Here is a 24,727-nt window from a genome sequence, read left to right on the forward strand (position 1 = left end):
AAAAATGTGAAATAAAATTGGAAAGACAATTTAGTCAACAGAAAATTAATTATTTAAGAAAACATTTGAAAAACTAAAACTATACTGAAACTATTTATTGTCGGTTTTATTTTGATATATTTTTAACATTTTGGGGGGCAAAAATGAAATGGGGTTTTCAAGCTTTTTTATGGGGTTTAGGTTTTCAAGCTTGTGGTTCTGGCTGGTAAATGCTGCCCGTCGATGGCAATCTTTCTAAAAGGCCTAGCTTGTGCATCACTATCACTAACTATCACCAGAGAGGAAGAGGCAAAGTGAGAGGATTACCTCCACCCGAAAATCTGTCCCACATGGTCAATGAGAGAGTGAGGCTTATTTGATAAAATTACATGAGGCTTATTTGATCAAATAGACTAATATTTAGGTGTAGTAGGATTCAATCTTAGTCCTGTATTGATACTTTTTCTGCTTGATGGTTCTGCGGAGGGTGTAGTGGGATCCGGATTTGTGTCCTGCTCCTTAAAAGGCACCAATCCTCTGAAACTACCACTATACCAGGCAGTGTCAGGGGAAGGCTCTCAAAATTGTCAAAGACTCCAGCCATCCAAGTCATAGACTGTTCTCTCTGCTACGTTACTGCACACAAACATGCATATTGACTCCACACACACACACACACACACACACACACACACACACACACACACACACACACACACACACACACACACACACACACACACACACACACACACACACACACACACACACACACACACACTCTTTCACACGTATCTATTATCTGTTTATATGCACATGAACTCTATCACATTTCACGTAAGACCCAAATGCAGACTGTGTTGAAGTAACAATGTTTATTTCAGCAACAGGGGCAGGCAAACGACAGGTCAAAACAGGCAGAGGTCGATAATCCAGAGTAGTAGGGCAAGAGTACAGGACGCAGGCAGGCTCAGGGTCAGGTCAGGCAGAGGTCGATAATCCAGAGTAGTAGGGCAAGGGTACAGGACGGCAGGCAGGCTCGGGGTCAGGTCAGGCAGAGGTCGATAATCCAGAGTAGTAGGGCAAGGGTACAGGACGGCAGGCAGGCTCGGGGTCAGGTCAGGCAGAGGTCGATAATCCAGAGTAGGGGCAAAGGCACAGGACGGCAGGCAGGCAGACTCAGGGTCAGTTAGAGTGGTCAGGCAGGTGGGCTCAAAGTCAGGGCATGCAAGGGTCAAAACCAGGAGGGCGAGACAAAGAGCGACTGGGAAAAGCAAGAGCTGAGACAAAACCTTGTATATCGTTGTGTTATTGTTATTTTATTGTGCTACTATTTCCTTTTTTAGCTAATCGTCATTTTTAACTCTGCATTGTTGGGAACGGGCTCGTAAATAAGCATTTCACGATAAAGTGTACACCTGTTGTATTTGGCGCATGTGACAAAATAAATCTAGTGAATCAAGTCTGAAAACTAACTGAAACTAAACTGATTTCAAATAGAAATAAAAACAAATATAAAATCTCAAAACTATAACCTTGCCTGGAACCGTTTAGGAAATTACAGCACTTTTTGTACATATTTTAGTGGACCAAAACTATTAGGACAAATTCACTTATGTGTGTGTGTGTATTAAAGTAGTCAAAAGTTTAGTATTTGGTCCCATATTCCTAGCACGCAATGATGACATCAGGCTTGGGACTATACAAACGTGTTAGATGCATTTGCTGTTTGTTTTGGTTGTGTTTCAGATTATTTTGTGCCCAATAGAATTTCATGGCAAATAATGTATTGTGTCATTTTGGCGTCACTGTTACGCCCGTTGTTAGAAGGAGACCAAGGTGCAGTGTGGTAGGTAGGTACATTATACATTTATTTTAAATGACACCAAAAAAACAACAGAATGCTAAACGAACGTAAAGCTATATGCAGTGCAGAAAGCAACTACACACAAACAAGATCCCACAAGTGAAGGTGGGAAAAAGGGCTGCCTAAGTATGATCCCCAATCAGAGACAACAATAGACAGCTGCCTCTGATTGGCAACCATACCCGGCCAACAAAGAAATAGACAAACTAGAATGCCCACCCAAATCACACCCTGACCTAACCAAATAGAGAAATAAAAAGGCTCGCTAAGGTCAGGGCATGACAGTCACTTTTACTGTTACTAAGAATAGAATATGTTGGGGCCTCCCATGGGTGGCGCAGTGCCATCAGAAACATCAGCTGTGCCACCAGAGACTCCCAGGCTCTGTCGTAACTGGCCGCGACCGGGAGGTCCGTGGGGGACGCACAATTGGCCTAGCGTCGTCCGGGTTAGGGAGGGGTTGGCCGGTAGGATTATCCTTGTCTCATCGCGCACCAGCGACTCCTGTGGTGGGCCGGGTGCAGTGCGCGCTAACCATGGTTGCCAGGTGCACGGTGTTTCCTCTGACACATTGGTGCGGCTGGCTTCCGGGTTGGATGCGCGCTGTGTTAAGAAGCAGTGCGGCTTGGTTGGGTTGTGTATCGAAGGACGCATGACTTCAACCTTCGTCTCTCATTTAACAATGCAGTTAAAGATAAGGATTTTTTTTTAAACCTGTTATGCCCAGTGTTTTACAACTCTGCCTATCGACTGGAGTGCTGGAGTGCCCAAGGGCATGTTACCCAATACTGCGCATCCAGTCTGTGGGGCTTAAGTTGCACATTTCTTCCCCACAACAGTTCATCTGGACCAAAAACAGAGCTTTGGTACTGTCTCTTGTTTTAGGGGATGGCTTAATGTTGGAAGAAGGTTCTGTTTTCGAAAAGGACTGTGGTTGGCTGGGGTTGTCATAAGCCATGAGGACAAGTGGACAAGACGAATGCTATCTAATGGAGTACCTATAGTGCTGAAGGCCATTGAGAATTAATTGGTTTGGGGGGGTTGGGTAAGAAAGATGATAACATCCATTGGTTTTTACCAGAGAGATTTGATTGGATCAATGATTTGATCCAGTGGGATTTGCTTTGAAAAGCGGAATGTCATCAAAGAGATGGTTCACATACCACCACAATCATTTCATTTTCCACAGTTTAATTGGTTGCGTAACTCCTCTCTCCTTTATATTATGAAGCATTAACTGATGTGCTATATGTTAAATGGCTAACAAGTGGGTTCACCAGAAGTTGGTGGTGGATGAAATGAACAATTGTCTGGTTAATATGGTTAATAGCTGTTTTGTATGTGTTCTGACTGGTTTCTTATTGTTATTGATACGCATTGTAGCAAATTCGCTCATTGAAAGTTCAGCAATTCATTCAAATCAAATGAAATTGTATTTGTCACATGCGCCGAATACAACAAGTGTAGTAGACCTTACCGTGAAATGCTTACTTATAAGCCCTTGACCAAAAATGCAGTTCAATAAATATAGTAAAAATAAATCAAATAAATAAACTCAATTAAAAAATACAATAAAAAGTATCACAAGAAAATTACATAACAATAACGAGGCTATATACAGGGGGTACCGGTACCAAGTCAATGTGCGGAGGTACAGGTTAGTCAAGATAATTTGTACATGTAGGTAGGGGTAAAGTGACAGGGGTAAAGTGACTATGCATAGATAATAAACAGTGAGTAGCAGCAGTGTAAAAACGAAGGAGGGTTGGTCAATGTAAATAGTCTGGGTGGACCTAGACTTGGTGCTCCAGTACCACTTGCTGTGCGGTAGCAGAGAGAATAGTCTCTGACTTGGGTGACTGGAGTCTTTGACAATTTTTTTGGCCTTCCTCTGACACTGCCTAGTATATAGGACCTGGATTGCAGGAAGCTTGGCCCCAGTGATGTACTGGGCCGTACGCACTACCCTCTGTAGCTCCTTACAGTCAGATGCCGAGCAGTTGCCATACCAGGCGGTGATGCAACCGGTCAAGATGCTCTCGATGGTGCAGCTGTAGGACTTTTTGAGAGTTCGTTGATGATGTGGACACAAAGGAACTTGAAACTCTCGACCCGCTACACTACACCTCCGTCGATGATAATGGGGGCTTGTTCGGCCCTCCTTTTCCAATAGTCCACGATCAGGTCCTTTCCTTTCTATATTTGAAGTATAGAGAATTTATTTGTGCGTATCATAGTTACATAGCCATCAAAAGATGGAGGACGCTATTGATTAGTTGGGCAGACAATTCCAATGTGTCACAAAGTGTCCCTAAGACACCATATTAGAGATTGTGACAGCGATTCAAGAATTATACCTTGAGCTCTAAACCAAGGGACCAAGTCAGCAATAGGAGGAAACTCCACCACTACACTAATTATACCTATCCAGACCCCTTAGATCTTCAAACATTGAAGGGTCAGGGCCTAGGGAGTGGGATCAATTGTAGCTGTAGGTTGTTATGGAGTATAACATTGGTTAACCTCCATGGATAGTCAAGCGAGTTTTGTTTTGTTGGCTAGTTGTTCAGTATTGCAGCCCCATAGGTGTCACGGCCAGTTGTGATACAGCCCAGGATTGAACCAGGGTCTGTAGTGACGCCTCTAGCACCGAGATGCAGTGCCTTAGACTGCGGCGCCACTCGGGAGCCCTGCTATGCCACTCGGAGCCCTGCTACTTGTTTATTCATATCGTATTACACTCGTATAACACAGTAACACAAGCAATAAGGGTTTCATAAATGCTTGATAAATGCTGTTTCATTTCATTTTTTTTTAACCCGAAGTACATCCACTCAATAAAATTCACACTGTTTTTGAGAGAGTTCATGGGATCCATAAAAACAATTTAAAAAACATACACATTACATAATCAAACATGTTGCAGATTAAATGCATACCATGCTGATGGTATGATTTGCCTGGAGAGCCATTTTAAATAATGAACCCTCTTTGCTTTGTGATCATTATCTCCCTTGTGTATCCGAATGAAGAGTTTATATAGAAATATGTTGTGTGCATCTGTGCTACCCAGACGCATTACAGTTAAGCGCTAACTTATCTGTGGAGTGGTATCCCAACCTGTGGCACACACACACACACACACCGGGATGAATATGGTTTTGAAAATCAAATGCTTTTCTCATTTTTGTATGAGCCAACACCTCATGAAAGGACAAGATGTTATTTCTGTCTCAACAACTACACACACGACAGTCTTTCCCCGCTCACCATGTACTGTCTATTAGGATGAAATGACTGATGCTGTTTGAGTTGATCGTGATACTTCAACATTGACACCAGTAGTGGTGTGCGGGTAAAATCACTGGGGATGCCAAGCCAATAAAAAAAGCCATATTAAAACCTATGTTGTGATATGTGCATTGTTTGCGCTATAACCCATTCGATCATATGCCACCATGATGTACAATAAGGCTGAGACAACAAAAAGACAACGGTCACTCAGTGGCGGAATAAATTCAACTACACATAGGGGTTTTTTTCAATCACAAAACCGGAGAGCAACATCTGTTCTGTGAAGTCCACATAGCAAATATTGTGTGTAACAAACCGTTACAGTATATGACCTGCAGCATAGTCAAGCGAGTTAATGTTTTCAACAGTTTACTAAACAACTACTGATTTAGAACCATGTAGTTGCCGCAAGTCAGGACAAAGACAACAGGAGCACTGCCTTCGCTATTCCAGCACCATTTCAACTTAAACTAATAAGACACAAGGCGAGACCCAAATGCAGACACGGGAGGCAGATGGTTGGAGTCTTACAATGTTTATATCCAAAAGGGGAAGCAAGAGAATGGTCGTGGACAGGCAAAAAGGTCAAAACCAGATCAGAGTCCAGGAGGTACAGAGTAGCAGACAGGCTCGTGGTCAAGGCAGGCAGAATAGTTAGGCAAGCGGGTACAAAATCCAGGAACAGGCAAGGATCAAAACCGGGAGGACTAGAAAAAGGAGAATGCAAAAAGCAGAACGGGAAAAACGCTGATTGACTTGGAAACATACAATACGAACTGGCACAGAAAGACAGGAAACACAGGGACAAATACACCAGGGAATATAAGCGACACCTGGAGGGGGTGAAGACAATCACATGGACAGGTGAAACAGATCAGGGCGTGACATTAAACATTTAACCCATCATCAAATCAACAAGGCTGTATATGCTTAGTTTAATACCCTGAAAACAAACGTAAAGATACCAAAAAATATTCAGTCCAATCAATGTTGCTAAATTTCATGTGGCTGTCCATGGTGCTGATTTGTGTGTGTCTGTGTGAGTGTGCGTGCGTGCTCAAGTAAAATAAAAAAAAGTTCACACACCTTACTTCTAGACTGTTGAACGCCAATGCCATCCTCCTCTCTTTCATTCATGTTGGCAAAACGGTCTATGGCTCTGTCATACAGTACACTTTTAGTTTTTGTTTTCATAGGCTACCTAGCTAAAATGCTTGCTAGCCTAACTTCCTCACATGGGCTAAAATGAACCAGCAAAGTTAGCTAGCTAGTTAACGTGAGCCTACTAGGCTACATCTTGGCTTCATATTGAACTTCAATCGTCTCAGACGAGTGGCAAATCACATACATTTATCAGAATTTATATATACATTTATTAGATCAGAATCACCGTCATAATACTTGGCCTGTACAGAGAATTAGGTCAAAACCACAAGTCCAAATCCCAATTACCGTCCATGGTTTAGGAAAGGGACGATTTAACAAGCAAGCTACTGCAAGACATCATCACAAGCAGACCTGAAACAGACCCGTTTTTCAGAAAATTACATTTTGCTTAGGAAGTGATTTGATTGGTCTGAAGCCAAATCCAAACTGACCTCCCTTGGATGGCGTTTTGCTCCACCTGGACAACCAACAGTTGAGCTCAGCTCAATTCTGATTGCCTAATTATTTTATAATTATTTTATTAATGGAGGGAAATGCTTGCTAGCATCAATCAATCAAATGCTATGGCAGCAACATGTTATACTCTTTTGGTCTAGACAGCATCAGATACATGGGCTACAGAGACAGAGGGGCGCTGTTCCCCTCATGCGGATGATTTCTCCGGTGAGATTCAGCCACTTGCGAATTGACGGAAAATTATGAAAACACAGAGAGATGAACCTGAATATTTAAATGTTTTTATAATTTATATTGTTTTATGAGTGCAATTTTTTGGCGAAGCCCGGCTTCGCTTGGCATCCCTGATTACACGCCACTGATTGACCCATGAATATGGAGTGTATGGTTTAGAATCCCCCTGGGTGGGTAGAAAGCTCTCTGTATCACCCTTAAAACTGTCACGCCCTGGTCGAAGTATATTGTGTTTGTCTGCATTTATTTGGTCAGGTCAGGGTGTGACATGGGTTTTTTTGTGGTGTGTTTTGTCTTGGGGGTGTCTAGCGTAGTTTATGGCTGCCTGAGGCGGTTCTCAATCAGAGGCAGGTGATTATGGCAGGTGATTATCGTCTCTGATTGGGAACCATATTTAGGCAGCCATATTCTTTGAGTGTTTCATGGGGGATTGTTCCTGTCTCTGTGTTTGTTGTCACCAGATAGGCTGTATAGGTTTTCACATTCCGTTTGTTGTTTTTGTATTGTTCGTTTTTTCGTCATTAAACATGTCTTAAAAATATCACTCTGCATTTTGGTCCGCTTCTCCTTCGACAGACGAGAACCGTTACAGAATCACCCACCACAACGGGACCAAGCGGCGTGGTAACAGGCAACAGAAACAGCAGGAGAAACAAAGAGAGGAATGGACATGGGAGGACGAATTGTATGGAGATGGACCTTGGGATCAGCCGGGAGAATATCGCCGCCCCAAAGAAGAACTGGAGGCGACGAAAGCGGAGAGGCGCCGGTATGAGGAGGCAGCACAGCGACGCGGATGGAAGCCCGAGAGTCAGCCCCAAAAATCTCTTGGGGGGGGGGGGGTTCAGGGAGAGTGTGGCAGAGTCAGTAGTCAGACCTGAGCCAACTCTCCCTGTTTATCGTGAGGAGCCAAGGTGGAGACCAGAACCAGAGCCGGTGTTGGAGGTGAGCGAAGCAGAGACTGTGAAGGAGTTAATGGGGAAATTGGAGGAGAGAGAAATGAGGGAGTTGCTGTGTTGGTGCTTTTTGCATGGAATTCGCCCGACGGAGCGTGTCGGTGATTTGATGGCACCTGGATCAGCGCTCCATACTCGTCCTGAGGTGCATGTTAGTCGGCTGGTGAAGTTGGTGCCAGCCTCACGCACCAGGCCTCCTGTGCACATCCCTAGCCTTGCACGTACTGTGCCAGCACTGCTCTCAAGATCTCCAGTACGCCTTCACGGTCTAGCCCATCCTGTGCCACCTCCACACACCAGCCCTCCAGTGGCAGTTCCCCGCACCAGGCTTCCTGTGCGTGTCCTCGGCCCAGTACCACCAGCACCACGCATCATGCCTACAGTGCGCCTCGCCTCTCCTGCGCTGCCGGAGTCTTCCACCTGTTCAGAGCTGCCGGAGCCTTTCTCCTCTCCTGCGCTGCCGGAGTCTCCCGCCTGTTCAGCGCAGCCAGAGCCTTCCCCCTCTACAGCGCTGCCAGAGTCTCCCGCCTGTTCACCTCAGCCAGAGCCTTCCTCCTCTCCTGCGCTGCTGGAGTCTCCCGCCTGTTTAGCGCTGCCAGAGCCTTCCGCCTCTACAGCGCTGTCGGAGTCTCCTGCCTGTTTAGCGCAGCCAGAGCTGCCAGCCTGCATGGAGCAGCCAGAGCTGCCAGTCTACATGGAGCAGCCAGAGCTGTCAGTCTGCAAGGAGCTGCCAGTCTGCAAGGAGCTGCCAGTCTGCATGGAGCAGCCAGAGCTGTCAGTCTGCATGGAGCAGCCAGAGCTGTCAGTCTTCATGGAACAGCCAGAGCTGCCAGTCTGCATGGAGCAGCCAGAGCTGTCAGTCTGCATGGAGCAGCCAGAGCTGCCAGTCTGCAAGGAGCTGCCAGTCTGCACGGAGCTGCCAGTCTGCAAGGAGCTGCCAGTCTGCAAAGAGCTGTCAGTCTGCAAGGAGCTGCCAGTCTGCAAGAAGCCGCCAGAGCTGCCAGTCTGCATGGAGCAGCCAGAGCCGCCAGTCAGCATGGAGCAGCCAGAGCAGCCGGTCAGCATGGAGCAGCCAGAGCCGTCAGTCTGCCAGGAACCGCCAGTCAGCCAGACTCTTCCAGATCCGCCAGTCAGCCAGACTCTTCCAGATCCGCCAGTCAGCCAGACTCTTCCAGATCTGCCAGTCAGCCAGACTCTTCCAGATCCGCCGGTCAGCCAGACTCTTCCAGATCTGCCAGTCAGCCAGACTCTTCCAGATCTGCCAGTCAGCCAGACTCTTCCAGATCCGCCAGTCAGCCAGACTCTTCCAGATCCGCCAGTCATCCAGACTCTTCCAGATCCGCCAGTCAGCCAGACTCTTCCAGATCCGCCAGTCAGCCAGACTCTTCCAGATCCACCAGTCAGCCCGACTCTTCCAGATCCGCCAGTCAGCCAGACTCTTCCAGATCTGCCAGTCAGCCAGGATCTGCCAGAACCGCCAGCCAGCCAGGATCTGCCGGATCCAACTACCTGCCTGAGCTTCCTCTCAGTCCCGATCTTCCCCTCAGTCCCGAGCTTCCCCTCAGTCCCGAGCTTCCCCTCAGTCCCGAGCTGCCCCTCAGTCCCGAGCTGCCCCTCAGTCCAGTGGGGTTCTGGGTGAGGACTACTAGGCTATGGTCGGCGGCGAGGGTGGACTATCTTAGGACGCGAGGAGGAGGGACTAAGACATTGATAGAGTGGGGTCCACGTCCCGCGCCGGAGCTGCCACCATGGACAGATGCCCACCCGGACCCTTCCCTATTGTTTTGATGTGCGTCCGGGAGTCCGCACCTTAGGGGGTTCTGTCACGCCCTGGTCGAAGTATATTGTGTTTGTCTGCATTTATTTGGTCAGGCCAGGGTGTGACATGGGTTTTTTGTGGTGTGTTTTGTCTTGGGGGTGTCTAGCATAGTCTATGGCTGCCTGAGGCGGTTCTCAATCAGAGGCAGGTGATTATCGTTGTTTCTGATTGGGAACCATATTTAGGCAGCCATATTCTTTGAGTGTTTCATGGGTGATTGTTCCTGTCTCTGTGTTTGTTGTCACCAGACAGGCTGTATAAGTTTTCACGTTCCGTTTGTTGTTTTTGTATTATTCGTTTTTTCGTCATTAAACATGTATCAGAAATACCACGCTCCATTTTGGTCCGCTTCTCCTTCGACAGACGAGAACCGTTACAAAAACAGGATCAAAGAGAGAGGATTAAGATAATATCCATGGAGACCCTCAGTTGGCCGTGTGTGTGTGTTCATGCTTCCATGTGTGTGTGTTCATGCTTCCATGTGTGTGTGTGTTCATGCTTCCATGTGTGTGTGTTCATGCTTCCATGTGTGTGTGTTCATGCTTCCAGGTGTGTGTGTTCATGCTTCCATGTGTGTGTGTTCATGCTTCCATGTGTGTGTGTTCATGCTTCCAGGTGTGTGTGCCAGTACGAGCGTGTGTCCTCATTTGCTGTGACTGCGCTTGAACGCAGATCATATTGATTGTGCTTGTTCAAAAAGCCCTAACTTGTGATGGAAACGCAATGTGTTATTTGCATTTGACATTAAAGCGACCAGCGCCTGCGAGCAAAAGTTTATTACAAAGGCGTCATGAAGAAACTTTGATGCATTTTGCGTTGGACAGGAACACCAAAGTGGAGCGGCAGAGAGCTGAGGAAGGTTAGCGCTCGCTCTTCAAACACTGCCGAGTCGTCCCTCTCCAATCACCTTCCCATATGACAACTGTGAAGAGAGGGAGAGCGAGGGAGACAGGGAGGCAAAGAAAGAGGAAGAGAGAGGAAGGGATATGCAATAATACCCTTTGAATGTGTGATCAATTTGGCAAGCAGAATTACACTGATTATGATGAGGTGACGTTGGTTGTGCAGAAAGAAAGAGAGAGTGTGTGTGTGCTTGTCTGTGTGTGAGTGAGTGAGTGAGTGAGTGAGTGAGTGAGTGAGTGAGTGAGTGAGTGAGTGAGTGAGTAAGTGAGTGGGAGGGAGGGAGAGATAGTGACTGTGCTGCTTCTAGGCGTTCCATCATCCACTAAACTATTGCAGCCTCCCTCTCTTTTTCCCTCCTCCTCCTGGAGAGAGAGAGCAATAGAGTCACACTTACAAGCCAGTGAGGAGACGACAAGAGGAGGATCTGCAAAGGGGGAGAGAGAGAAAACAAGGACTCGTTCTTGTTCGCCCAACTCTCTTCTCTCCTCTGCTGAGCATCACATAGGGGAGGCAGGACCAGAGGAGAGCATCTCTGGCTTATTTTTCTACTTTGTTTGTTCTGCATTGTTTTGAGAGGAGAAGACAGGAGAGGGGCTGATACCGTTGTAGTATCTCTCCAGTAGAGCTGTTAAAGAGGAGCAAGGATGCTTAACAACCTGACCGACACAGAGGAAGGGGACGGGGGACCCAACAGCCAGGGTGAGTGATTGAATCTGTCTCAAACACACACACAAGCACATGCACACACACATGCACACAAACTCAAAAACACACACATAGGCTAATCAAACACACACACATAAATAACCACATGCTCACGTACGCATACACATTTGTGCGGTACATACAGACACGTCCAGAAGGTAGCGAACAGAAATACAGTGTGTCGCTGCGTCATGCATTTGTCTGCCTACTTGCCTGCCTGCTTGGGGTGATGCTTTTCCTCTTACTGTTTTTCCTCTTACTGCAAGGCTGCTGTGACAGGAATAGTAATGGGTTTCTCCCCATATACGACGGCTGGGTGATTACAGCACACAGACATACACGCAGAAATACACACACACAGAGATACACACACTGCTCTGGTGCAGCGGTCCCCAAACCTCCCAACCACCTTGTCCACCACCACGGCACCTTAAACACTCAAACTGCATATGACGCCCAGTGCCCGGGCAAGCGTGGGCACACGCACACCGCCGCTCGCTAACACAGATGCCAACTTGTCGCTCACTGCCAATCTGACTGCCCTAGCTGTCAAAACGAGTCCCGTCTCCAATCCTCCTCCTGTACCTCACATCAGTCACATCCCACAGCATACAGTAGGTGCTGGGAAAAGTGGGCTTTCCATAAATACCTAAATTACCTGTTGTGTTCTTGTGTAGGATTAATTGTTTTATTAATCGTCTGTTTTCACATGCTTGGATTGAGCAGGGTTGGGTTTTTAGCTTGCCCTTTGCTCTCGCATGTACTTTTTTTGTTTTCTGTGAACAAATCTCCCTTATTTCTGCCTGGGCTCCAACAGATGCGCTGGAGTGCCAGGTTTCATATGATGAAGCAGTCACAGTGCCGCTGCCCGCTCGGAGCTCGCACACCTGCGAGGGCTTCATGATAAAAAATAGACTGTGGCAGCTCGAAAACATGAATATTTAACTTAATGCGGGCATCTTTTTGGGAGCATTATGACAGGGCATGTGGGGATGGAGGGGGAGTGCGACCCGCTTAAACGTGATCGGCACTTCGCTCCTCGTCAAGGGCAGGTTGTTGAGTGCAAGATAAACCCGCATAACAACAGACCCACTGCGTCAGGCTAATCTGACTGCTCGAGCGCTGTTGCGTGTGAGTGTGTGAGACCGTGTGTGTATGTGTATGTATGTGCGTGTGTATTAATCTAGCTGTTTAACTACAGTGTGTGGGTGTGTGTGTGTGCGTATGTATGAGCAAGTATTTGTGTGTGTGCGTGTGTGTGTCTGTGTGTGTGTGTGTGTGTGTGTGTGTGTGTGTGTGTGTGTGTGTGTGTGTGTGTGTGTGTGTGTGTGTGTGTGTGTGTGTATGAGCAAGTGTGTGTGTGCAGAAAAACATATGTGGTCATTGACTTTGTTACGTATGTGCCCATATATGGAATTCAGATTGTCTCAGTGGGCAAGCCGTTTCCTTTTATCACCGGAATGTGCACTTGGCTGTGAGGAGATACATAGGGGATATCTCCTGCTCTGTGATATGCACTGAGTCTCCCCCCATTTTGACCTCAGAACAGTCTCAATTTGTTGGGGCATGGACTCTATAAGGTGTTCGAAAGCATTCCACAGGGATGCTGGCCCATGTTGACTGCGATGCTTCCCACAGTTGTGTCAAGTTGACTGGATGTCCTTTGGGTGGTGGACTATACACATGGGAAACTGCTGTGAAAACCCCAGCAGCGTTGCAGTTCATGACACAAACCGGTGCGCCTGGCACCTACTACCATACCCCGTTCAAAGGCACTTTCATCTTTTGTCCCTCTGAATGGCACACATACATACACAATCCCTGTCTCAATTCTGTCAAGGCTTAAAAATCCTTCATTAGCGTGTCACTTCACCTTCATCTACACTGACTGAAGTGGATTTAACAAGTGCCATCAATAAGGGATCATAGCTTTCACCTGGTCAGTCTATGTCATGGAAAGAGCAGATGTTCCTAATGTTTTGTACACTCAGTGTATGCACCCCCCACTGCAGCAGATAGAAAAGGTCCACTGATCTCAGAATAGGAGCACACATTTCCATTTAGCCAGAGGCTTCAATATGCATCCTGTGCATACAGGAGTCAGTGTGCGGCAAACCTGAATAACTCTGTGTAGTCAATACTACTACTTTGGAAGGCAGAGCGAGAGAGGTTGTTTCAGCAGGAAACGTCACCGTGGTGCGGTCTGTGGTGCTGAAATCAGCCTCTTGTTGTATCTGGGTGCATTTGCTGCCGCTGTCCAAGGTGCTGATTTATATCCTTCATTACACGGCTGGGTTTCAGGCAGCGCTAGGCTATAGTACCAGGAGATGTATTTTCTGCATCTTGTAATCACTCAAGATGAAAGGCATTGGTCGGGAGAGAAGAAATATATTTAATGCAATTTCTGCGTCGTTCATTTGCATATTTATGAGCTGTAATTTTGCATCTGCCGTTATATTGTTAATTGTTTGCAGTATTTAAAAAAAATCAAGAGTAGAATAAACAAGGGAGCCCCGCAAGTGTGTTTGCTCAGTTTTTTCCTGCATCAAGAGACTTTGACTGTAAAGCCTTGTTTTTTTAAGGGCTAGAGGAAACTGTTGTCTGTGGGAAAGGGGGGAACGGGAGGGGTGGAGGATGTTGCTGCATCAAATGTAGCTGTCCACTCTCATCAAGTGAAGAGTGTAAGGTGCTGTGAACATGCCTGCTCTCGTTTCTGTTGTTTTTAGAGGACATCGAGAAGAGAAAGTTTTCCTTCCCGTGATGCCTTTGTAAGGAAAAATGCTCACCCTTCAAGAAAGTACATTTTCACATCTATTTTAGCCTGGCCATGAACTAGGGACATACATTAGCTATCTGGCTAACAGCTAACACATTTAGGTCTGAGCTAATTCAGAAACATTGATTACTATGCATCATTAAATAAAACATTTGAGTATATGAACACATTTTGACTGTATAATCTTATTGATGAACTCCATCATACTCTAAATGGACACTGTTCTACAGCTGCACCATCGAGAGCATCCTGACGTCTTGCATCACTGACTGGTATGGCAACTGCTTGGCTTCCCACCGCAAGGCACTACAGAGGGTAGTGCATATGGCCCAGTACATCACCGGGGCCAAGCTTTCTGCCATCCAGGACCTCTATACCAGGCGGTGTCAGAGGAAGGCCCTGGAGTCAATAACTCCAGCCACCCTAGTCATAGACTGTTCTCTCTGCTACCACACGGCAAGCAGTACCAGAGCTCCAAGTCTAGGTCCAAGAGGCTTCTAAACAGTTTCTACCCCGAAACCATAAGACTCCTGGACATCTAATCAAATGGCTCCCCAGAGTATTTGCATTGCCCCCCCCCCCCCCACACACACACACTTTTATGCTGCTGCTACACTCTGTTATTATATATGCATAGTCACTTTAATAACTCTACCTACATGTACATATAACCTCAATTACCTCAACTAACCGGTGCCCCCGCAAATTGACTCTGTTGTTTTAGCCACTCTATTGTTGTTTTATTGCTGCTCTTTAATGATTTGTTACTTTTATTTCATACTTTTTGGGGGTATTTTTCTTAAAACTGAATTGTTGGTTAATGGCCTGTAAGTAAGCATTTCACTGTAAGGTACCTGTAAGGTCTACCTGTTGCATTCGGTGCATGTGATAATTTTTTTATTTGATTTGATTTGTTTATTTTCCCTAGTTTGAACATTGATTGTGTATTCCGCAGGGGAGACTGGATATGCAAATAAGGCCCTGAGATATGGTTCTTGTTAGCATGCTAATGGGTCCAGAGCATATAGGATGTATCCAAAATGGTTCCCTATTCCCTATATAGTGCACTACTTTGTTGAACTTTGGTCAAAAGTAGTGCACTATGAAGGGAATAGGGCACCATTTGGGATGTATATTTACTGTACAGTCAGAAGATGTTTACTTCACTTGCCTGTTTGGAATGTATCCATTTATTGATGTTTGTATTTTTTTTTATTTGTGCAATAGCTTCTCCCTCTACCTCAAAATAAAAATCCAACCAGCCAAATACTCCAAAAGTACTACTTGTATTTCCAAAATGTTGTGTGTTTTAGACTATCTATTGTATTGCAATATGGTGTGTGTCTGCTTTGTGCACTGAAGGTACTTTTCTAAATTATTGCCCCACCCACAGCCCTAAGGGATAACACATTTTGTCTAGGTGATTTGGAGTGATGTCACAAAATGTAGATGAGGTTTGTATGTTTGGTTCCAAGGGTGAAGACAAACAGGTATTGCGCTAATAAGTAGGTGATTTTTCACTAATACGTAGGTGTTTTTGCACATAGTAGTGGAAATGAGGGAAGAAAAACAGATAGACAACTGTTGAAAAGCCTGGGGGCTTTCTGACAGAGGGGTTAACAACTCTCTCTCATCACTCTGGCTTCATCAAAGGGTACCATTTGGGACGCAGCCTCTGACGATCCCCATCCATTCAGACTCTTAGCCTACTGCTGCAAACAGGCCCTTTAATGATCTTTTAGTTATGGCTGACTGCGTAATACTGCCAAAAGTCCCCCGAGCATTCTCCAATGGAGGGAGTTTTTTTGTAGAAGGAACGTCATTATTCTCTGTCTGTTGACTAGTGGGAGACCTGCAACCGAAATGCGCAGTTAGAGATAGAGATTGCTAGCCACGACAGAATCGCAGACGCTTGTTGTCGTGGCAAGGAGGCAGATGTACTGAACCTGTGTCTGGGTACTCAGACACACACACACATATACACATGCTCACGTTCTTTACTTAGGGCCAGCTCTAGCCTTTGGGGGGCCCTAAGCAAGATTTGGTTGGGGACCCCCCCACCAAGCGGGCCAAAGCTTTAAGTGGCCCCCCGGTAGGTAGCCTAGTGGTTAAGATTGGTTGGCCAGTAATCAAAATGGCACTGGTTAGAATCCCCAAGCTGGCAAGGTGGAAAAATGTGCCATTCTGCCCTTGAGCAAGGCAGTTAACCCCTAACAACAAATTATTCCCAGGCACCGATGATTGAGAGAGGTTGGGCAAAATGTGGAAGACATATTTGTTGAATGCATTCAGTTGTGCAACTGACGAGGTGTCCCCTTTCCATCTTGACGGTGGAGAGAACATCTTTCATTTTAAAGTAATTTCCTGCAATTCTACACATTTTGCCATGGGGCCCAGAGAAAATGTTACGGTTTTAAAGGAGGTTTTCTGCAATTCTACCCATTTTGCCATGAGGTGGAAATACAGCTTTGCCGTTTTAAAGCTAATTGCCTGCAATTCTGCACATTTCGCCACGACTTATGATATCTGAGTGAGAGTGACTAACAAAGTAAATGGGTGCCCCCCAGAGGTCAGGGCCCCTGTGCACATGCCCTGCGTGCCTGGATGGTTTTCGGCCATGATTACTACATGTTTAGATAGCTGGCTAGACTAACTCACTAATCTAAAAATTGTTATCTGACATGGCTAATTGAGTGACTATTAGTGACTGACAAAATAAGAGATAAATTGCTGATGCACAACTAAATTTCAAAGTTGCATCTTGTGTATTTTTCTATTCTAACTCTCAACAGTAAGTCGAGACCCCCTAAAAAAAATTTTTAAACACTTATGTCGCTTATACATGGAGCCGGCCCTGACTATTATACACAAACAAATGCATGTTCACACAGACAAATGTGTATACAGTGCGACACACACACACAGTGACTGTTTCAGCGGATGCGACTAGGTGCATCACGGGTCAGCACTTCGACGGTGATGTTATCATTAGTACCACATGGGAAAGCCCCAACGATGCACATAATTACCCGAGAATCATTACTAATTTATCAAAGTCTCAATTTCAGAAAAAAATACAATGGCTCATAAATCATACAAGAGCACATAGAGCATAATTACATGTTGCGTAATTAATCTGAACAAAGGTAATAATGAAATATGGAAACAATCACAGATTTATAAAGATGGGGCAGATGAAGGCTTATTTTGGCTAATTATGCTAACCCACACCAGTTGAAATCCAGATAGAAAGGGGTGTTATTCACAGATCGGTTTCCCAATTAAAACTCTAAATGCAGGAGTGTGTAATTAGTGACGATGGGGCGGCTCTCTGAAAAGACTGTTGACTCATGCAGCACTAATTAACATATCCAACGTAACCAGTCTATCACACACACGGACACACAAACACACACACATGTGCACACACACATACAGTACCAGTCAAAATTTTGGACACACCTACTCAATCAAGGGATTTCTTTATTTTTACTATTTTCTACATTTTAGAATAATACTGAAGACATCATAACTACTAAATAACACATATGGAATCATGTAGTAACCAAAAATGTGTTAAATATTTGAGATTCTTAAAAGTAACCACCCTTTGCCTTGATGACAGCTTTGCACACTCTTGGCATTCTCTCAACCAGTTTCGGTTTGAATGCTTTTCCAACAGTCTTAAAGGAGTTCCCACATATGCTGAGCACTTGTTGGCTACTTTTCCTTCACTCTGCAGCCCAACTCATCTCAAAACATCATCTCAATTGGGTTGAGGTCGGTTGATTGTGGAGGCCAGGTCATCTGATGCAGCACTCCATTACTATCCTTCTTGGTCAAATAGCCCTTACACAGCCTGGAGGTGTGTTGGATCATTGTCTTGTTGAAAAACAAATGATAGTCCCACTTAGCGCAAAACAGATGGGATTGCGTATCGCTGCAGAAGGCCATGGTACCCATTTTGGTTAAGTGTGCCTTGAAATCTAAAAGAATCACGAACAGTGTCACCAGCAAAACACCCCCACACCATCGCTCCTCCTCCATGCTTCACGGTGGGAGCAACACATGCAGAGACCATCTGTTAATCTACTCTGCGTCTCACAAGGACACAGCAGTTGGCACCAAAAATCTAAAAGTTGGACTCATCAGACCAAAGGACAGATTTCCACTTCCATCTCCATTGCTCGTGTTTCTTGGTACAAGCAAGTATCTTCTTCTTATAGTTGTTCTTTAATAGTGGTTTCTATGCAGCAATTTGACCATGAAGGCCTGATTTTACGCAGTCTCCTCAGAACAGTAGATGTTGAGATGTGTCTGCTACTTGAACGCTGTGAAGCATTTATTTGGGCTGCAATTTCTGAGGCTGGTAACTCTAACGAAGTTATCCTCTGCAGCAGAGGTAACTCTCAGTCTTTCTTTCTTGTGGCGGTCCTCATGAGAGCCAGTGACATCACTGGTGCTTGATGGTTTTTGTGACTGCGCTTGAAGAAACTTTCAAAGATCTTGACATTTTCCTGATTGACTGACCTTCATATATTAAAGTAATGATGGACTGACGTTTCGCTTTGCTTATTTGAGCTGTTCTTGCCATTTCCTGGACTTGGTATTTTACCAAATAGGGTCTATTTTCTCTATAGCACCCCTACCTTATCACAACACAACTGATTGGCTCAAACGCATTAAGGAAACAAATTCCACAAATGAACTTCTAACAAGGCGCACCTGTTAATTGAAATGCATTCCAGGTGACTACCTCATGAAGCTGGTTGAGAGAATGCCAAGAGTGTGCAAAGCTGTCATCAAGGCAATGATGCAAGGATGATTAGACACATTAAGGATTATGTTCTACTCCCCCAGGCTATCCATATCTCAGTTACACCCACCACATTTTATCTATGGAATGCCAGCTGTAGGTTTTTAGGCTCCTCTCATATCACACCGATATTTGATGAGAAAGTACTCATCAAAGCCATTCAATGCATAAACAGTATAACATAATCTTGTTCACTTAGTAATGCATTTAAGTTAAAGTTTAACTTTAGCGGAATTTAGGATCTAGCTAGTTTTATATTTGAATAATCCTCCTAACCTCTTGATCCGACGACCCAGTCTGATTGATGAAGCTAGCCTGTTAGAGAGCGTGCTACTTTTTTCAAAATTCTGTTAAAAATCACACAACATTTCAACGTCCTGCTACTCATGCCAGGAATATAGTATATGCATATGATTAGTATGTGTGCATAGAAAACACTCTGAAGTTTCTAGAACTGGTTCAATGGTGTCTGTGACTATAACAGAACGAGTTCCGTTGTCAAAATCGCAAGAAAACCTCATCACAAAATCTACAAAGAAAAATCCATCCGCCAGTGTTTGTATTGTCTAAGGCTTGTCATAAATGATGGATCTGTGTTTGCAATTCCTACAGATTCCACATGATGTCGACAGTGTTGTGATTACCAGGGCACTTTATCCTTGGTTAGATTGGTCAATAACACTAACACATCCGGTCTTCAGGTGCGCCACAGAAAAAAATGTCCGTGAGGAATTGGAATTCTTTTTGTAAACTTCTAGCTATTGAATACAGATCTCTCCGTGATCAATTTGATCGTTTATTAACGTTTACTAATACCTACACTTGGATTACAGAAGTAGGTTGAAGTGTTTTGTCAAAGTTTATAGGCAACTTTATGAATTTAAAAAAATTACGTTGCGTTGGGAAATTTATTTCTGCGTTTTGGGTAGCGCCGGCTACGCTAATTTCTTTGTTTACGTCCCCTTTGTGTGTTTCTGGGGGCTGCATGCTATCCGATAATAGCTTCTCATGCTTTCGCCGAAAAGCATTTTACAAATCTGACATGTTGGCTATATTCACAATGAGTGTGGCTTGAATTTAGTACCCTGCATGTGAATTTTAATGAAAGCTTGAGTTTTAACGAGTACAATTTGTTGGCGCTCTGGAATTCCCGCTGATTTGGTTCCTGTACAGGAACCAACTCCTGAAGTTGCCTAGGTAGGTTACAGTTCCTGGCAGACACAACAGAATGCATTGGCCAGGTATGTAACATGCGGCTGTGGTCTAAGGCTTTTGAACATCTTGGGAGAAGCTACAGCTGCACTGATTAAGCAACGTCTGGGTGTATCTATGCGCTACTCCTGTTCCTTTGTGTTTTTAATACAGATTATTTTGATACGGCACGTCCTGTACATTTAAATGGGATTCTATCATAATCCACCACAGTGCATTGACTGCATTGTATGTTTGTTAGTTGTACAAAGCACTCTCCCAGGCATTATATATTTGAAGACTAATTATTTGGTCTGTTAAAGGTCCTGTTTTGTTTGGTTGTTTGTTTGTTTTGTTTTTTAGGTTGTTTTGCTTTAAAAAAACAACAACATTCAATGCAGTCATCGGTGATTAAAGTATCAAATGAATATGCCCTAATCATTGTAACGACGTGCGCTGAGAGTCGGGAAGCAAGTTCAGGAGTGTTTTAATAAAATAAATGGAACATAATACAAAACAAGAAACTCGAACAGCACACGGACATGAAACTGAAACAGAAACAATAACGCCTGGGGAAGGAACCAAAGGGAGTGGCAAAAAAGTATTTAGTCAGCCACCAATTGTGCAAGTTCTCCCACATAAAAAGATGAGAGAGGCCTGTAATTTTCATCATAGGTACACTTCAACTATGACAGACAAAATGAGAAAAATAATACAGAAAATCACATTGTAGGATTTTTTATGAATTTATTTGCAAATTATGGTGGAAAATATGTATAGTATATAAAATAAGTAATAATGACAGGTGTGCACCATAATGAGCAGCCTGGTGACCTGGAGGCCTGAGAGGGCGCACACGTGACAGTACCCCCTCCCAGACGCGCGACGCTGACCAAAATGACGATCCCGGGGATCAGGAGCGGATCGGTCACCTCTGCTGAGGCACGGGAAACCTGTCAGTCCGGCTGATACACGGGATTATGGTGACCTAGAGCGCCGGAGAGACCATACGTGACAGTACCCCCTTTGTGACAGTACACCCTTTGTTCGGCTCCAGCCGCAGGACGCAAACCAAAGGGACGATCCCGGGGATCAGGAGTGGACTGGTCACCCCTGCTAATGCGCGTGAACTTGTCGCCGGCTGGGGCACGGGAACCTGACAGACCGGTTGAGACATGAGAGCAGGATGAGCTGGTGGAAGCTGGAGCCGCGCATCGGGGAGTGGGTACTGTCAGGTATACTCCCTCTCCGGGTGCTAGGACATCAGGCTGCTGATTATCCAGCACACCTGTCACCATCGTCTCGCGCACCTGTACCTCATGACACTCACCTGGACTCTTCCCTATATCTTTCCTATATTTGTCACTCCCATTGGTTCTTTCCTCAGGTGTTATTGACTCTGTATTCATGTCGGTGCATTGTTTCTTTTTTTCATTGTTTCTTTTATTTATTAAAACACTCACTCCCTGAACTTTCTTCCCGACTCTCAGCGCACTTGTTACAATAATAAGAACAACGCATTAGAGTCCATAAGTTTTTATGTAGACAGTTACAGCCATTTCTATCAAATAAAGTCATCCATTTCATCGCAAAAATTTAATGGAAAATATATGTATTTCTAGATAATTAGATATCAACATAAGTTTGAATAAACATACTCCACAAGGCAGAGTTCTGTTGACAATTGTAGTTAATTTTGTCAGCTGTCCACAACGTCACGTAGAGCAAATGCTAGAACCACAATGGGCATTTGTTCAGTGCCAGACAAATCTTGCACTGTTATTCATGTGAGCCTGAGAGCCTATTTCCACCATTTCAGTCCCACTCCCAAACACAAACTCTGAGAAATAACACAGAAATCCACACTCCATTACCAACGGACCACCCTGCCTCGTGCCTCGTCCTCCTAAAGCTGTTTTCAATTCTCGAGCTAGGAAAACAGCAGTGGGTAATGTGCATTACCATGGTTACAGTCCATGCTGTGGGAAGTGTTCCATAGGATCTAAATACCCAGCCTTTCATGAGTGGGCTAACCTTGAGAAATACCACTAGTCTGTCCCATACAGTCTCCCATCATGCATTGACTTTGAAGAGCAAATCAATTAATGGAAGAAAGTCGCCCATTAATACACAATTTGACATTTTCCCCAGTGGATTTATCTAATTTGCATTTCACATGATAGTCACGTTTTTCTGTTCTCAAGCTCACAAGCTTCTTTGTCAATGCTCTGCTCTCACTCTCTCTCTCTCTCTCTCTCTCTAGAAAAGAAAGGAGGCTTTTTTGACAGAGGTTTTCGTTCCTGCTGCATTTAATTGCTTGGGTAACTCACCGAATGTGTGTTTCTCCTTTCATACGCAGTCAATTAACTGGATTGGGTGTGCTGGATATCTGTGTGTATGGGAGTGTGCTTATGTACGTGTTGCCAGGTGATTTTTATAACAAGACCAACATGAATATGAGTCATTGACATGCCTCCTCTCCGGAGACGCTGTATTGAAGTAAGCAATATGGGAACTTAGTATTCGTCTGCTTGGGATGCTGGGGAATCAGGAAGCAGCGGTTACAGCCGCAGGAAACTGAGAACATGACACAGCCTGTGTGGGAGGATCCCTCTGTTGTGTACTGCGGGATTCTGGGATTGCCGCATCTCTAAACATATAAGAAAGAGCATTAATTGCTGGGGATGAGTGGGCAGAGGAATGAAAGGCGGATCGGCGGTGGATGTTTGAATTCCCCAAAATAGAGCCTTGGAGGGGAATCAAAATCACAGGGTTGTAATTGGGTTTGGGAGGGAGGGCTGTGAGCAGGGATCAGTCCCGCAAGCCTGCATCACTGCCAAGCCTCTCTCTCTCACACACACATACTGGATGTAGCTGGGCTGTGGCTAATGAGACTGAATGGGGCTATAGCTAACTCCATAGCATCTGTACTACTGTGTGAAGAAAGGGAGAAATAGTGGATGGATGGAGGTGTGAATACATGGGAGATTAACAGATTCATTCATAAATAGATGAGGTTACTGGACAGTTATTCAAATAGGTTGAGAAGGTTTCAGACATACAGCCTTCAGAAAGTCTTCATACCCGTTGACTTGTTCCCATTTTGTTGTGTTACAGCTTGAATTCAAAGAATGGATTAAAAAAAATGTCTCACCCATCTACACACAATGGCCCATAATGACAAAGTGAAAATAGGTTTTTAGAAATGTTTGCAAATGTATTGATAATGAAGTACAGAAATAGTGTATCTCATTCACATAAATATTCACACCCCTGAGTCAATACATGTTGGAATCATCTTGCGCAGTGATTATAGCTGTGAGTTTTTCTGGGTCAGTCTCTAAGAGCTTGACAGACCTGGATTGTATAATATTCGCAAATGATTATAATACAAATTCTTGAAATTGTTTGTTGATCATTGCTAGACAGCCATTTTCAAGTCTTGCCATAGATTTTCAAGCCGATTTATGTCAAAACTGTAACCAGGCCACTCAGGAAAATTCAATGTCGTCATGGAAAACAACTCCAGTGTATATTTGGCCTTGGTTTTTAGGTTATTACCCTGCTGAAAGATACTCATAACATGATGCAGCCAACACCATGCTTGGAAATATGAATCATGGTACTCAGTGATGTGTTTTGTTCTGGTTTGCTCGAAACTTAACACTTCGTATTCAGGACATAGAGTTAATTTCTTAGATTTTTTGCCGTTTTTCTTTATTGCAAACAGGATGCATGTTTTGGAATATTTTGTATTCTGTACAGGCTTCCTTCTTTTCAGTCTGTCATTTAGGTTAGTATTGTGGAGTAACTACAATGTTGTTGATCCATCCTCAGTTTTCTCCTATCACAGCCATTAAACTCTTTAACTGTTTTAATGTCACCACTGGCCTCATGGTGAAATCCCTGAGCGGTTTCCTTCCTATCCGGCAACTGAGTGAGGAAGGACGCCTGTATCTTTGCATTGACTGGGTGTATTGACACATCATTCAAAGTGTAATTACTAACTTCACCATGCTCAAATGGATAGTCAATTTCTTTCTTTTTTTACCCATCTACCAATAGGTGCCCTCTTTGCGAGGCATTGGAAAACCTCTTTGTGGTTGAATTTGTGTTTTAAATTCACTGCTCAACTGAGGGACCTTACAGATAATTGAATATATGAAGTACAGAGATAAGGTAGTCATTCTTTGATTTTTTTTTAAATCCTGCTTTTGTCATTTTATCTTTTGCTGGAAAAAATGGCTCTTTTTTCTTTGTTTTGGTGGTGGTCTAACATAAATATATGTTGTGTTTTTGCCGTAAAACATTTGAAATATTTGACACCCTGGGTAGATGAACAAGGTGTTTATCTTTCATTTGAGGTATTGGACTTGTTAATGTGTGGAGGTTAAATATTTCTAAAGAATATGTTTGCATTCCCTGCGCCACCGTTTTCAGCTGAACAGGGGGGGTGGGGTTCCCTGGTACAAAGCTGGTTAAATTTCAATTTTATCCTCCAGATAAGAACAAATATTATAACAATACAGTATTAAGGGTAAACTCAAATATACTGATTGATAAA

At 44.4% G+C, this 24,727-nt stretch overlaps 1 protein-coding gene across 2 annotated transcripts in view; it reads left to right on the plus strand.

Annotated features, from left to right (window-relative positions):
* The first annotated feature begins 11,087 nt into the window (after positions 1 to 11,087).
* LOC135539552 (solute carrier family 12 member 5-like) overlaps positions 11,088 to 24,727 on the plus strand; it is a 173,845-nt gene continuing 160,205 nt past the window's right edge. For both annotated transcript variants that reach the window (XM_064965487.1, XM_064965488.1), the window contains exon 1: positions 11,088 to 11,374. In XM_064965487.1, the coding sequence (XP_064821559.1) occupies positions 11,320 to 11,374 (55 nt within the window). In that variant the 5' untranslated portion in view covers positions 11,088 to 11,319. The remainder of the gene's footprint in view (positions 11,375 to 24,727) is intronic.

Source organism: Oncorhynchus masou, chromosome 5, assembly GCF_036934945.1.
Source record: "Oncorhynchus masou masou isolate Uvic2021 chromosome 5, UVic_Omas_1.1, whole genome shotgun sequence".
Taxonomy (NCBI): Eukaryota; Metazoa; Chordata; class Actinopteri; order Salmoniformes; family Salmonidae; genus Oncorhynchus; species Oncorhynchus masou.